The sequence below is a fragment of the Callospermophilus lateralis genome, chromosome 3, assembly GCF_048772815.1.
Source record: "Callospermophilus lateralis isolate mCalLat2 chromosome 3, mCalLat2.hap1, whole genome shotgun sequence".
Classification (NCBI taxonomy): Eukaryota; Metazoa; Chordata; class Mammalia; order Rodentia; family Sciuridae; genus Callospermophilus; species Callospermophilus lateralis.
In genome coordinates, this window is record NC_135307.1 from 103,245,047 (window position 1) to 103,261,914 (window position 16,868).

At 41.2% G+C, this 16,868-nt stretch overlaps 1 protein-coding gene across 1 annotated transcript in view; it reads left to right on the forward strand.

Annotated features, from left to right (window-relative positions):
* The window catches only part of Lipc (lipase C, hepatic type), a 130,620-nt gene extending 118,104 nt beyond the window's left edge, over positions 1-12,516 (forward strand). The window contains exons 7-9 of the mRNA XM_076848605.1: positions 6,322-6,439; positions 7,857-8,075; positions 12,405-12,516. Coding sequence (XP_076704720.1) covers positions 6,322-6,439; positions 7,857-8,075; positions 12,405-12,516 — 449 coding nt within the window. The remainder of the gene's footprint in view (positions 1-6,321; positions 6,440-7,856; positions 8,076-12,404) is intronic.
* Positions 12,517-16,868: the final 4,352 nt, after the last annotated feature.

Genomic DNA, 16,868 nt, shown 5'->3' on the forward strand with positions numbered 1-16,868 from the left:
ACGTGACCACCACAGGTCCTTGTGCTTCTCCTTCACCTGGCCTGCTCAGCCCCTCCAGCATGCCTGCCTACTGCAGCCACACTCCAGACCTCACCAGCCCAGGGCCTCGGTCCCCTGATCATCAGCTTCCCGAAGTCAGAAGCATTTCAATTCTAGTAACAAATCCTTGGTGCTTCAGGAAACACAAAGGCACTCATTTCTACCGTCTCCACTAGAGAAAATCCATACGCTGAGGGGGGAAAGTCCTCTTTGATGTCTGCAATGAGAGGCATAAGATCTCCCAGAGCCAATATCTAATGATTCAGATCTTTTTTTTTTTCTGTGAGAAAAAAGAAGCAAAACATTCTTTTTTCATAAATTCCACAACCTGATGCTCACAGTAGCTGCCATGTGAAAAGAAATTTAATTTTTTCTTTATGAAGTGATGCTGGAGGGGTCCACGTGGATTAGATCCAGGATTTTTCCTGGTGAGGAGGCTCTCTGGAGGTCTCACATCTCTGCTCCAGATGGAGTCGCCTGATCTCATTCACAGTCAACGGACTCTTTCATGCCTTCATGTGCAAGACCTGACATAATTTCTTCTGCCAGAACTTGGCTTGTGTTGGACTTGTCTCTTTGCAGCCAAGGATCAAAAGTGTTTTCCCCAGATCATTTTTTTTTTACATCCTAACTAAACATGTCATAAGGCAAAGTGAGCGAAATCATTCACACTTCTGTCCTTAATCTTTGCAAGAGCATCAGTGTTTTGTTGTTGTTGTTGTTGTTGTTTTGGTGTGGGGGTGAGGAAGCAGAAGATGGTAACTTCTTTTTAAAAAAAGAGAAAAACACTTACACTAATTCAAATAAGAACAAATAATTAGCTCTCAGTAGGAAAGGTCCTTTCACATCGAAAAAAAAGTTGATTATAGTTAACTAGATTTCTGTGACTGTCCTCGCATGGTAGTGACTCTGGATTCACCATGCAGATGTGGAGCTATTCAGGAATGCCCCTGCGAACACATGTTCCTTTGTGAGCTCTGTGGGTACATGCTTACCCAGGCTTCTCAGAGTTCACACACCTTTGTATGTTCAAATCTGCTGCATGGGCCCCACGCTAGGGTGACAATCCAGGGCCTTGGTAACCATCTGATCCCGACTTCCAGGTTTTAAACAAGCACCTTTCCCCAGAATCACGGCACCACAACATTTCCGATGGGGAAACTGATCTTTTCTACTCAAGGATTTAAGAAAATGGGAAGACAAAAGCACATCTCCAATACGGGGACATGAGACATTGATCCCTACTCAGGGCTAGACATTCAGGAGACAGGAGGGTGGACTCCACTGCAGGGCTTGGCCCAGGAGGGATGTCAAAGCTCAGAGCAGGCACTTTGTCTTGGCAGCTTCTTTGGAGGCAGGTTTGAGGCAACTTTCCTTCAGGGCCAAGCTTTCAAAGGGCAGGCTTAGTTTGCAGAACCAAATACCCAGGAGAAATGGGAAGGGTCTTTCAGAATTAGTCAGACACCTGGCTTCAAATTCCACTGCACTTCAGACGGCTTCCTTGTCTGTCATTCCCCAGGATCATTAGCCTGGTATCAGTCTCAACAGCAAACAGCATTTCATTCCCTTGGGCCAGCAGAAAGCCCAAGTGGGAGAGGCCAGGAAATCAGGAAAATCAGCAAGGGCTCTTGCCACACCTTGAATCCAGCAGCAGGATGGAAGAAGCAGGGAAGGGACTGGCCCCTGGAGAGCCCAAGCTGTGGGGGAGGGGCTGCTGCTAATCCTGGGGACAGCTGTTGCCCAGTCAGCCCCCAAAGCAGGAGGAAGCAGAGAAAAGATCCCTCCCTTCTCTCCTCTGCCCTCCCCAGTGGCCAAACCCAACCAGAAACCAGTTGGGAAGGGAACCAGGAGACACAGTTGACAAGGTCACATCATTCTGGGGCTCAGAGTTGGGTGGAGAGTGGATGTCTGGGTAGAGGTAGGAAATGCAGACTGGCCAGCATGTCACCACTGGTTTCATTATAAGGACCTAAAATGAGGTAGGTAAATTGCTTAGTATCTAACCCGATGCATAGTAGGATCTCAGCAAACAGAAGCTGTTTTATGCTCTTCCTGTTTACAATTAGGATCTGGGATGCAGTATACATCCTCTGAGGTTTGTCACACAAAGATCCCATTAAGTACCCCTTGGATGCCTCATGAATGCTGTGCATTTATGGAGATACCATGATGTGACCCCAAGACTGTCTCCCCTGAGACAAAGCAGAAGGTAGCAGGGTCCCAAGAGTGACTCTATCCGCTGGCTGCAAGTTCCTTCAAGGCCAAGACACAGCAGCTTCTAGGTCTCTTGCTTTCTTTTTTAAAGATTTTTTAAAAAGCTCTCTCTTTTCCCAGTAAGATTCTAGTTAAAATATATGCCTTTTGTAGAAAATACGGATCTTGCAGAAAAGCATAAAGAGAATGAAAATTGCCTCTCTGCCCTCTCCAGGGCTAGGTGTGGTTAATATTTTTGTGAATATCCCTGCTACTATGCCTTGTTTGTAGAGTTGGTCTCATACTAGATAAGGCAATTTCATATCCTGGTGGGGCTTTTGGGGGGAGGTGTTCTTTTTTAAATTTTTTTTTCATAAGCATTGAAATCATACCAAAAATACCTTTTAATGGTTTCATAAGAGTAAATCACACGGTTGGGCATATGAACTCAGAATCAGCAGACTAACTTCTGATCACAGCATTAGCCGTTACTAGCCACATGACAGTAGGTTAGTGACCTAACTTTGTAAAATGACGTGGGAGAGAAGATAAAGTGAACATCTTATAAAGTGTTGTAAAGAGAAGTGAGATAATCATGTGAGGCATCTAGCTCTGTATCTGTGACATAGTAAAATACTAAATGGTCATTATCAAAATTGTCATTATTAGTTAGGTGTGGCGGCATGTGCCTCTAGTCCCAGCTATTTGGGAGGCTGAGGTAGGAGGACAGCTTGAGCCCAGGAGTTTGGAGCCAGCCTGGGCAACATAGCAAGACCCCATCTCAAAAAAAAAAAAAAAAAAAGAATTGTCATTATCAGTTCATAGCCACTCCTCTATGACTGAATATTTAGGGTGTTCTGATTTATTTTAAAATAAATAATTGTTATGACATTTTTAAATTTACATCTCTTTTCACATCTCAACTTTTTCTTTAGGGGATATAAAACTATTGGTCCTGGGTATAGACATTTTAAAGTTCAAATTCTGCAACTAGGCTGCCTGGGTTTACTTCCCAGTTATGCTGCTTATAATTAACTGTGTGATCCTCAAAAAGGCACTTAACCTCTCAGTGCTTCAGTGTCCTCTAAAATGAAATAAGATAGTGTCAGTCATTGTGGGGGTTAAATGAGATAACAGAAGCAAAGCATCTGGCAAAAAGTAAATACATATATAAGAGCCCACATTGTTATGCTTACTACCAATTATACAGTGTCAGTTGTTCATCTCCAATAGCCCAATAGCACTGGGCTGAGCACACAGTAGACTTCCAACTGGTATATTTATTAGACTTAATTGAAGGCCTATGTTTGTGGGGTTCTTGAGTGCTCTGGAATATGCTCTGCCTCCTTTTGAAGCCAGTCCTCCCACCATGTTGTGTCCACAGCCTACCGGGTTCCACCCTGACACCTATAGCTTGTGTCTTTGGAAGGTCCTTTTCTTTGTCCGAGTTCAACTTATTACACTGTTCTCTTGTTCCTTGACCCCCGAATGGTGTAAGACCTCTCCAGAGGCTTCTGGGATGAAGGCCTCCCCCAGGGTGCAGGGGCCTTTCCTGGCCCGTGGCCCCTCAGCACCTCTCTTATTTCTTGCCCCAGCTTTTGGTGATGTCTTGAGTCATTAGGCTACTTTGTTCAGGCTCAAGAATTTGATTACTTACTTGTCCAGGGCTCCATGCTGGGTGCCAGACCTTACCCAGGCTAGCTCTTTTCTCAGAGTAATGCTCATGGCGTACAAATAAACTCTTAGTGGTTGGTATTTGTTATCAACATAAATAAACATTTGATGCTTCAGAAACAGCCCCTTAAGTAAACCTAGAGATAGCATCTGTAGGCGCATGAGCAAATCTGTCACAAAATCCAAACAGGAAGATAGTTTATGCCCAAGGGTAGGATTGGGTAAAGCGTCTAGAGGCCCAGCAATGTTTGCACCCCAGGATAGAGCCAGTGTGCTGAAATAGCACTGCCAGGCTTGTGTGGCTGCCAAGATGATGTGACTCCACATGCTAGGGATAAAGGAGGGACGGTCAAGGGGCTGGTTACCATAATCTAAGCTTTCCAAAAGGAATCTACAACAAAGCTGGAAGCTCAGCTGTTAAATCCTCAGAAGTAATTTCCATCTTGCTCAAAGTTAGTACACATCCTGATACGTCACTGCCAAGCAAACTGCTAGCTTACGCCTCAAAAGTTTGTTAAGCACCTACTATATACAAAGCATCATATTAGGATTGGTGGGTTAATCTTTCTCTAGAATTGGAAAGGCAAATACACACAAGCACGCCATAAATCTTCTATCCTTTGCCCCACTTCCCAAGAGTGAACATGGCTTCAGAATCTATCTCAAACTAGGGCTCCAGGCAGTCACCACTAACAAATAGAGTTGATATGTCATACTAAACCTGTGGCCATCTTGGAGCTGGAACACTGGTGACAAGCAGTCTATGGAGACAGTAAGACAAAGGCCAAGCAGTGATCATCTATTTGAAAATGAAGTGGGATTTTTTTTTCCTATTTGTAGTACTGGAGATTGAGCCCAGGGGTGCTCTACCACTGAGCTACACCCCTAGGTAAGTTGCCCAAACTGGCCTTGAATTTACAATCCTGCCACCTCAGCTTCCCAAGCAGCTAGGATTGCAGGCATGCACCACTGTGCCAAGTCTAAATGGTGTGATTTTGAAACAGTCCCACAGCCAATTACAGTGGAAAGAGAAAAGAGAAAGGAAGGAAGAAAGGGAGGGGGGGAAGGGAATGAGGGAAGAAGGAGGGGAGTGGGGGGGACCCCACAGCTTGTTGGTGTGATGATACAGGCTAACCCAGGGCCCCTTGGAGACTTCCAATAGGCTAAGGGCAGTTATGAGCTCAGATTTTGCTATGTGACCTTGAGCAAGCCACTTCATCCTTTCTGAGCCCCAGTTTTCTTATTCATAAATAGAGACAATAATAACAATGCCCACATACAGGCTTGTCACGAGGAGTACCTGGGATGATGCAGCAGCTAGTATTTAGCAATGACTGTCTTCTAGTAAACTATTGGCTTTTGTTAATTAAATGTAGACTGTCTTTAGATAAGAAAGAATGAAATAAATGACCCTCTTTCAACAACCTAGTGGAAGGACATACTGGACAGCAAGTTGGTAAGACAGACAACCGTAAGCCCAGGTTTTAGAACTAGAGTCTCCTTATTTCCGTTGGGAAGCATGCTCGTTGAACCCCACAGAGCATGGGCCAGGAAGTGCCCAGAATACACAGATGTGGTCATTAGGGCCTACATTTCTTAGTTGGGTTCTGCCCCATCCTGAAACAAACCTCATAAGACAAACACAAAACTGTAAAACAGGAGGCTATAATCCCAGCAGCTCAGGAGGCTGATGCAGGAGGATCGCAAGTTCAAAGCCAGCCTCAGCAAAACCAAGGTGCTAAACAACTCAGTGAAACAGGTCTCTAAATAAAATAAAAATAGGCTGGTGATGTGGCCCAGTGGTTGAGTGCCCCTGAGTTCAATCTCTGGTACTGCCTTCCCCCCCAAAAAAAAGTGTAAAACAGCAGTGTGTTTTCTTTTATATTGCCTTTATCAGGGACTCTGGCCAATGACATAAAATATTCTAGCAGACTTGCATCCAGAAATCAATGAGAATGCCAAATATCATACCCCTGGACTCTATTCTGCAATTTTTTGTTGGGCAATACTTACCTTTTATCTTTTCGTTTTGTAGTGCTAGGGACTACATGAGACCCTGAGTGCTGGGGACTACATGAGACTACATGAGACCCTGAACCCAGGGTCTCATGCATATTAGGCAAGCACTTTACCACTGAACTACACCCCCAACCCCTTATCATTACTATATTGTAAACACAATGTAAGTCCTGTCCTGTGCAGAAATTTAGGATAAACAGAGAAGAAGAGAGAAGAAGATAAAAAGCATTCATAACTCTACCTTTCAGGGGGAAAAAACATCATCCACATTTCCAATGTCTATAAATCCAAACTTTTTAGCATTTTTAAATTTTAGGAAATATGAGATTTTTAAAAATTATAACGTCTTGCTTAACCTCTCCGCCACAGATATATACTCTCTCTCTCTTTCACTAGTTTATCATTACCAGTTCAAGATCCAGTTCATCAACCAAATTGAGAAACCAGTAGAACCAACTTTCACCATGTCGCTCCTCGGAACAAAAGAGGAAAGGCAGAAGATTCCCATCACTCTGTGAGTATGAGGTGCCCTCCAGCCTGCTGTGGGGGGGACATGGCTGTTTTTCTCACATGATCTGGATGGACTTTGCTTTTCAAGAATCAAGCCAGACACAAGTTTCTCTTCTCTTCACATTACGGCAGCTCCAAACACCCTGTCCAATATGACATTCACCCAACCTAGCCCCTTGAGGCCTCCTCTGCTTGTATATGTAACCCTGTTAATGTCCTGTGAGCTAAGAGGGAAGCCAGAGGTAGCCCCCCAGGAATGTGCAGTGAAAGAGGCAGATCCAGACAAGGAGCAGTGGCAAGGGATGGAGCAGGTGTCCAAAAGGAGGCCCAGAACACCCTATGGTGAATTCTGGAAAGCATAGCCCAGAAATGAAATCATATCATTCAATTTAGTGCAAATTTCCCGTCTCAATAAGCCCGTAGTGCCCGTCCCCACCACACGTCTGTCCTTGGACCTGCTATACACTGCACGCAACACCAGCAGCAGCCTCACTGGGCCTCACTTAGAGACTCCCCAGTTCATTAGTCAGAATGCACAAAGCTGTTTTTTTCTGGCATCTTGACTCTGGGCATGGACTTCCCTGAGAAATGACAGTAGCCCTCACCCACTCCAGGGATAGGCCTCAGATTGCTGAAGATTGCCCCAAGGCTCGGGTCTCTGGAGGGCACACTGATTCAGTCATTCAGCAAGCACGTGGTGCTCTGCCACAGAGGAAGAGAGGACCCCCTTAGGATGCTGATGACCAAGCAGGATGGGGGGACTCCCATATATACGCAACAGACCACAGAAGAGCTAGGATGAGCCATGCCATCCATCTGCATCACCCTAAATCCAACATTACCTCGGCACTGTATATCGTCTCTCCCCCAGAGGATTGTTCTCAATGGTGAAAAGAGCATCTAGCTGCTCTGTCAATGTTGGGATATCCTAATGTCTTAGAGATTAGTGAATAAAGCTGCTAATGATGCCTCAAAGTCTGCATCTAAATCTTGCTCTAAATTGGTGCATGCTTTTTCTATTTGGTTTTGCTATTACTGTTATGCTTTGTTGCTTTAAAAGATGTTTCCATTTGTATGGGGAGAGGAGAACATTGCTGGGGAGAGAAGAATATGGTGTGGGTGTCTGCATTCATCATCCACATAGAGCTACACTGTCCAGAGACCACTGCTGAAGCCACACTGTCTTCCCAGATTTCTTCCTTTCGCGCTACAGAAAGTTAACTAGATTCATGGTAGCAGGACTTTTTAATATGTTAATTCAGAGAATAATGTGATTTTCCCAACTATACCATCTGCCATGCCCACTGCCATCTCCATTAAGCCACAAGTCCTTCAGGCCACTTGATGCATCCTGAATGAGCCCTAAGAATCATTTCACTGTTACAACCAAACTAACGGTCTGGTTTCTTTTGCATCTTCAGGGGTGAAGGAATTATTAGTAATAAAACCTATTCCTTTCTCATCACGTTGGATTTGGACATTGGTGAGCTGATCATGATCAGGTTCAAATGGGAAAATAGCGCTGTGTGGGCCAACATCTGGAACACAGTCCAGACCATCATCCCATGGGGCACAAAGCCCCACTACTCAGGCCTTGTTCTGAAGACCATCAGAGTCAAAGCCGGAGAAACGCAGCAAAGGTGAGGACTGGTGCTACCTCCTTGTAACTAACGTATTTAGCACCCACATGTGCCAGGCAGTTTCGCAGTTCAGCAGTACCTTTAGTGAATGCAGTGGGCATGATGATGCCTAATGACAGAGTATGGATACTCAGGAAGGTGAAGTGCCATTCCCAGGTCACACAGCTACAGCTGGAAGAGCAAGGATTTGTACTGAGGTCTTCTGACAATTTGTCCAGCCTCTTCCTGACACCCATGGTTAATAGGAGTTTGAGCATGTTCTCACCAGCCTAGAGCTTCTCAAACTTCATTGTCCAGATGGATCACCAGGTGAAGTCAGTGTTGCTGGTCCAAGGTGCTGCTAGTAGATACATTTCTTGTTTGTTGTTGCTTTCAACAATTTCAATTTACCTCTCTTTCGGTGGTGATACCTTTCAAATCTTAGATGCTGAAGAATCACTGGGAAGCTTATTAAATATGCACAATTCCTGGTCCTGCCTTCGGGGTTTTTGACTCATTGTGGTCTTGGGAAGGACACAGATTGTATTTTTTTAAAAAAGAGCCCTAAGAAATTCTAATGGGAACAAATAGACTACCATTAAGCAATGTAGCCCATGTGATTTATCATCTCTCCTAACCCCAAAATCCCCAGGGACAAAAATGGATTAGGGCCGGGAGTGGGGAGTAAAGAAAAGGAAGGGTGGTCCAGCTGCTCCTACAGCCTTCTTTGCAGAGGAAAGAGAAGCCCAACACATTTTGCCATGGCAACCATGCTTTTCTGTATTCTCTGTGACAGGACAATTCTGTGCTTCCCCAGGCCCTTCCCTATCTCTGCCCTTCTGTATCTGAGAAACTTGTCTCTTCCCTCCTGCTTTCCTTTGTTGGGAAGCCCATTTCTCTCTTTGGCTTGTCTTTCCTGGAGATGGAAAACAGACTTCTAACCTCTGCACTCCACACCTCCTTCAGCCTCGGGTTTCACTGCCAGGAGCCGGCACATGGCAGATTTATGCCCCTTGGGTCCCTTATACAACCGCACTCGGAGATTTTATCTCCCTGGGATGCAAAATCCTGGCAATTGCTAAGAGCATACTCTGTGATCTGCCAACAGATTTCTCCACATGATCAATCTGAGAAAATTAAACTGCTTCTCTTAACTGTTCTTGCATGACTTTTTGGCCCTTTGGAGCAATGCTACTTCTGAGCATTCTCCCTCCCTACATTCTCTTAACTAGAGAGTCATTCCTCTGTTGTGGTGGCTGTTCACCATGGTAATTCTGAGTGCCTTGCCCTGCAATTTGCACTGGTGCACACCCCTGCTGTACTGAAGAAGGAAAGAGAGGAGGGAGGGAAGAGGCCTGCACCTAGAGAACAGCCACAGCATGGTGGGCATTGAAAAAAGTGCTCCGCGACATTAATCCCACACAGCCTTCCCAAAGGCTCTGACCGAGGTAGCACTGGCTATATAGATTAGGAATCCGAGACCCACAGAAGTCACATGGCCTGACATGTTGAAAATGGTTGTTCCAGCCCACATGTGCCTCAGGTTTGTCTGATTCATTGTCTGTTTGTCACCCGTGCACTGTTTCCAACAGCAAACTCCTCCATTAGTCTTGGCCAAATTAATCTGACTTTCCTTAATCTAATTTAGCAGAGATACAATTCTGGACATTAATATATAAGTTCATCAAACCCTCAGGCTTTTAGGAGGTACGTACTTGAAAGGGGAGGGGTCCCAGGGCTACGAGTACTGTAGTTTTTCAAGCTATAATACCGAGTGCCTTCTATGTGCACCAGATGCCATTGGGGGGGGGCGGAATATATATATATATATAAATGAATTGTGACTCTTGGCATGAAGAAGGAAACTCCAGGACATAATTAGGAAAACGAGAATACTTATTTTTACTAATGGTATGCTCTATCCCAAAGCTTCTTAAATTTTAATGTGTATATAAATTATCTGGAAATTATATCTAAATGCAGATTCTGACTCAGTGGGTCTAGGTGAGGCCTGACAGTCTGCATTTCTAACAGTTCCCAGGAGATGCTGCCGCTGCTGCTGATCAGTAGACCATACTTTGAGTAGCAAGTATCTAGCATTGCATAACCTAGGAAGTCTAAAAAGAAAGACAGTTTAGGTTGGGGCTGTTGGAGCTGTGCTGTGAGAGACTTTAAGGCCAAGGGGCACCTCCAGGAGAAAGGCAGAGAGTTAAGAAATATAATAGGCAGAATCAAAAAGTGTCTGCATCAGCCTATCCTAAACCTAAATTTTTACCTCACTGCTTACCACTGACATAGTCCCAAATAATAGCTTCACCTCTTTGAGATTCGGTTCTTTGATAACAAATGAGAAGGAATAAAGTGTATCCCATGAGACTAATAGAAACTAACAATTTTTCAGTACCTTTTGCAAACCAAAATTCAGAGTCAGGACACAAACATTCAGCCCTATACTGTTAATCACTCTACTAACTACAAGAAAAAAAAAAAAAAAAGTTGGTTAAGTAACTTGCTCAGAGCCTGCATGGGAGAATGTTTTTCCCCAAAGGCACAACCAGGGATGAATGACCAAGGTTATGTAGTAGGCTGAAGAGAAAGATCAGAAAGTGTTGCTCTACAGCAAGATATAAGTTAATTGCTTGAACATAATGAGAAAAAATGTTCAATTTCCACAGTAATCATATCAATGCAAAGCAAAAAAAAAAAATCAATGAAATTATCAATGGTCACCCATAGATTTGGCAGGAATTAAAAGAGGGATAACATCCAGAATTGATGAAAGTGTATAAAAACAGACATTCTCAAAAACTATTAATGGAAATTCATATAACAGAAGCTTTGCAGGGAAATTTCGCTCAGCTAATGTTCAGTGAGCACCTACCTGCACAGGTGCTGTAATGGGCAGCAGGCACATCATAGGCAGCAGAACTAAGTCCTTGGTCTCATGGAACTTATATTATCAAAATTTTAAATAGGTATAATACCCCAGATTTTACTTCTAGGTATCTATACTTCCAGTGTACATAATAAAAATGTACACAAGAACATATGCATACAAAACAAAATTTGTTGCAGTGCTATTTGTAAATATTGAGAAAATATCAATGCCCATCAATAGGAAAATACTTAATGTCTTGCGGTATATCTTAATGTCTTATATATAAGATATTAAGTACTTAATGTCTTGTATGGTATACTCTTTCAATGGAATGTTGTGCAGCAGCTAAAAAAAGAACAAAATAGACTTATATGTATGATAGGTACAGGTCTCTGAGTATATTATGTGATGACAAGGAAAAATTGCAGAATATATAAGCAGTATAACTCCACTTCTACTTTTAAAACTCTACATTTGCATGTGAACATTGATATATATAAAAATAGGTCTATAAAGACCTAAACCAGACCATGAATGTAAGGAGGGCAATGATGTTAGTGAAAGGTGATGATGAAGAGGGTCTTTAATATTTGACATCATATATTTCTCTACAATTTTGATTTCTCAGGAATGCATTCATAAATTACTCATCTCGCCCTTTTAGTTTAAAGAGTCTGACTTAGTAAATATTTGACCTCAGATGCAATATAAAGAAAAAATAAGCTATAACTACAATTCTCTATGACTACTAATTAGATAGATATTTAGATAGATGATAGATAGATAGATAGATAGATAGATAGATAGATAGATAGATAATACAATTGAAGTTAATACAAAATGGCATCCTCAGGCCAATGTAGTGGTCAAAGAAGGGTAGCAGTTGATGTCCAAAACAGACCCAAAACACATGTCCAGTTCTCTTTAGCTGGACAGTTTCTGCACCAATAAGAGGAAAGGGCAGAGTGATAGGGCTGAGCTAGGCAGAGCCTTATGGTGAAGGCTGATGACCACGGCCTCACACCAAGGACCTTTAAGAATGGTGTGAATAAATTGAAGCGAGTCCAAAGAAGGAAAGCTGGGAGTTAAGCCTGCCTTTGGAGCAATCCTTGAGGAACTGTGAATGTTTGCCCTGAAGTCAGAGCAAAGCAGTGAAAGAAACAACAGTCACCCTCAAACCTTTGATGAGCTGCTACAAAGAAGAACAAAAGAAGGCTGCCCCTAGGGCTTTCAGTTCTTTCAGAACCAAGATCACCCCAGTACAGAGTCCTGGGAAGCTTACACTGATTGCTTTCACTGACTTAGGTTTTGTTTCTCTCTGAAGTTATGAAAATATCTTCAAACACTGGGAACTAGTAGAAGAAAGTACATCACAAGCATTACCCAACTTGAGCAGCATTTGATAAAGGAGGAACCACTTCAATAAGTATCATCTAAAACTTAATGCTGTTTGTCTTATGTTTTCTATTCAGAATGACATTTTGCTCAGAAATGACAGATGATCTACAACTTCACCCAACGCAGGAGAAAACCTTTGTGAAGTGCGAAGTAAACTCTAAAAAATCAAAGCGAAAGATCAGATGAGCTTGATGAAACCCAGTGTAAAGAATAAATGAATCTTATTCCTTATCTGGATTGGTCACCTTATTTTGAAACCAAAATTACATGAAGAATCTTGCATGAATCTAAATAAAGCTTAGATCTAAAGGGGGCCATGTTTCCCTATTGTAAACAGAGCTTTAAAAACTATATTATACAACTATTTTTGAACAACTAAAAGTCTCCCAATTTTATGTCTACTTAAATGCTAATATATGCAAATAAGTACAAATGTAAGAGCATTTTAGACCTGTTACTCTAATTTACAATTAAGTCAAATTTCCAATATTTCCTTGCAAGTTTATTCTGATCAGTTTTTGAACCAGGCTGGAAAAATACTTCTTTGTTACATAACTATTACATCAATAAAGTAATCTTAATTAACCACTACTTGTGTATAACACATACACACTCTTGAAGACTAAATACAGCTTGCTAAAAGGAAAAAAATTCTAATTAAACTAATAGATGTATCATAAAAATCACACAATGATTCCACTGAATCAAACACACAGAAGTAGAATGCTACTAAAATTGCTAGTGATAAGTGGGAAAATTGGACAGCTGGCCATTTAAATTATTAAGGTACTAATTAAATAAATATAATTCTCCTCTTTTTATGTACTCTAAAAAATTTATTGGTGCATTACAATCATATGTAACAGTATAATTTATTATGCCATATTTATATATGCACATAATTTATTCAATCTCCTTCCCCAGTACCTTTCCTTTCCCTCCCCTTCCCCAGCCACTTACTCTTCTGACCTTCCTTCTATTATTTTTTTACCTTTTTAATTTTTTATTTGTTTTAATTAGTTATACATGACAGTAGAATGCATCTATGCACTTTGATGTATCATACACAGATGAGTTATAACTTCTCATTTTTCTGAGTGTACATGTTGTAGAATCACATTGGTCATGCAGTCACATATAATGTCTGTAATAATGTAAGTAATAATGTCTTTTTCATTTTACTATCTTTCCTATCCCCATATCCCCTCCCCTCTCCTCTCTTCACTTCCCTCTACCTAATCTAAAATAACTTCTCTAGTGCCCTCTGCTAATATGAATTAGCATCCTCATATTAGAGAAAACATTCGACCTTCGTTTTTTGGGGATTGGCTTATTTTGCTTAGCACAATATTCTCCAACTCTGTCTATTTACTGGCAAATGCCATAATTTTCATTCTCCTTTAAAGCTGAATATATATATACCACATTTTCTTTATCCATTCATCTATTGAAGGACATCTAGGTTGGTGCCATAGTTTAGCTAGTGTTAATTGAGCTGCTACAAACATTGATGTGGCTGCTCTAGTCCTCTGGATATAAACCAAGGACTGGGATAGCTGGGTCAAATGTTGGTTTCATTCCAAGTTTTCTGAGGAATCTCCATATTGCTCTCCATAGTGGTTGCACCAATTTGCAGTCCCACCAGCAATGTATCAGTATATCTTTTCCCCCACATCCTCCCAACATTTATTGTTGCCTATATTCTTTTTTTTAATAGTTGTTGATGGATCTTTATTTTATTCATTATTTTATATGCTGTGCTGAGAATTGAACCCAGTGCCTTACACATGATAAGCAAGCACTCTAGCCACAACCCTAGTCCTGTTGCCTATATTCTTAATGATTGCCATTCTGACAGGAATGAGATGAAATCTTGGTGTAGTTTTGATTTGCATTTCTCTAATTGCTAGAGATGCTGAACACTTTTTCACATATTTGACTGATTGAATATCTTCTTCTGAGAAGTGTTTGTTCAGTTCCTTAGACCATTTATTAATTGGGCTATTTGGGGTTTATTTGGGGTTAAGTTTTTGAGTTCTTTATATATCCTAGAGATTAATGCTTTATTGGAAGTGCATGTAGTAAAGATTCTCCCAATCTGTAGGCTCTCTCCTCATATTAATGATTGTTTCCTTTGCTGAGAAGAAGCTTTTTAATTTGAATCCATACAATTTATTGATTCTTGATTTTATTTCTTGTGCTTTAGAAGTCTTGTTAAGGAAGTCAGATCCTAGGTCAACACGGTGAAGATTTTGGGTCTCCTCTTTTCTTCTATTAGGCACAGGGTCTCTGTTCTAGTGCCTAAGTCTTTGATCCACTTTGAGTTGATTTTTGTGCAGGGTGAAAGATAGAAGTTTAATTTCATTTTACTACATATGGATTTCCAGTTTTGCCAGCGCCATTTGTTGAAATGGCTATCTTTTCTCCAGTGAATGTTTTTGACACCTACTAATCTTCCTTCTATTATTTTTTTTAAATAAGTACATTATCATTAAATATATGAGTGGAATTTATGGTATGATATTATTATGTCGACATAGCATAATTTGGTAGATTCCATTCCCCCGTACTTCCCCATTCCCTCTCCTCCTCCCTTTCCCTTGATCCCCTTCTTCTACTCTATTGGTCTCCCTTCTATTCTCATGAGATCCCCCTTTTTAAACCCCACCCCTGTTTCCTTAGTTTCTGCATATGAGAAAACACATTTGATCTTGGACTTTCCGAGTCTGACTTACTTCACTCAGCATGATGTTTTCCAGTTTCATCCATTTACCAGCAAATGAAATAACTTCAATGTTTTTTATGGCTGAGTAAAATTCCATTGTGCATATATACTACATTTTCTTAATCCAGTTGTCTGCTGATGGGCACCTGGGCTGGTTCTAAAACTTGGCCATTGTGAACAATTCTCCTTTTTTTACTATTGCTTACAACAAAATCTAATGGAAAATTGGAAATACCTCAATGGCTATGGTTTGAATGCTTGTATCTCCCAAGACTCATCCATTGAAGCCTAAATCCTTAATATGGCAGTTTTTGGAGGTAGGGCCTTCAGGATATGATTAGTCACCAGAGTGGAGCCTTCATGAATGGGATTAATGATTTGAAGAGGGACAAAGAGAAGGTGCCCATCCTCGAGCAAGTATGAGGCCTTCACCAGATATCAGATCTGCCTGCACCTTGGTCCTAGACTTCTAGTATCAAGAATTGTGAGAAGGAAATATTTAAGCTACTCAGTCTGTGATCATTTGTCACAGCAGTCTGAACTAAGCAGAGTTAAGTTTCAAATCTCAAACTGTCCAACAAATGAAATATTTCAAAAAGCAAATTCCATCACAAAGTACATGACAGAAACAGATACTTGATGTGATTACCAGTTGGATATGTGCGTCAAGTAATTCCGAGAGGGCAGCACACTATACACATTGAACAACCTAACCTGATCTGCATAAAGGCTCAGCTCTACATGGCTCATAATTCACACTATCTTCAGAGCAAGGTAAACCAGGGCTTGTAAAAACAAAAACCTAAAGATTTGTTTGTCTCTGACTAATCAATTTTAAATTATCCTGCATGATTTACTTTTATTTCCCTTTGAAAGACCCACAAAAGTAAAGGATATGGGGTGGGGGGGTAGGGAAGAAGAATAGCTGAGTCAATGTTTAAAATGAACCATTCTGTCTTGAATGTCAATCTTGCCTGCAGAAGCAGTTGACCCCACTTTTGGGTAAAATGTGCATATGTGAGTGTGTGTGTTGTCTAGAATTAATAGATATTACAAATAAATAATTTTCCATTATATCTAAAAAACTAAGCTTTATAGTAAAACCAACTTGCATTGGATTGACATATTTTATCATTAACTATTTAGAAGGTATTTAAAAATAACACTTTTTAAAAAAACATGAAAACACTCTTTGCTATATCCTACAAAGTCAGGGCATAGGGGGACATGTATGAGAATATTTATATGATTTTCAAGACCATCACAACCAAAAAGAGACCAAAGGTTTACGAGTGATGCATAAATGAACTATGGTATGTTTTTATTGATAGAATGCTATGCAGCTGTGAAAAAGACGAGTCAAAGCTATACACACAAGCAGAAAGGGCTGGGACTCACACAAGGTGGAAAGGCAGCTAGAGTGCAGCATCGAAGGAGACATGTCTGAGTTTTGCATTTGCATAGACACAATAAATGCATACAGTATGATACAAATGAAACTGTACTATTAGGGGTAGACACACAGTGGTAAAACTCTAAGCAAAAGCAATAATATCATCACCATGCAAGTGAGGCTACAACTCAAGGAAGGAGGTAGGGCACACCAGAGCTCCAGGTACCAGTCACACTCTATTTCTTACTCTGGATGGTGGTGTGTGGGTAGCTGTCATGTCATGTGACCAGAGTTTTCCTCCTGATCGGTTGAGGCACTGTCGGTCACTAGCTGCTTTTAAGTAGCTGAAGACAGTAGCCCTGATCTTGAGAGTAGTAAAAATGCAGCCAAATGTGTCTTCGTGCATGGATGTGCCTTCCT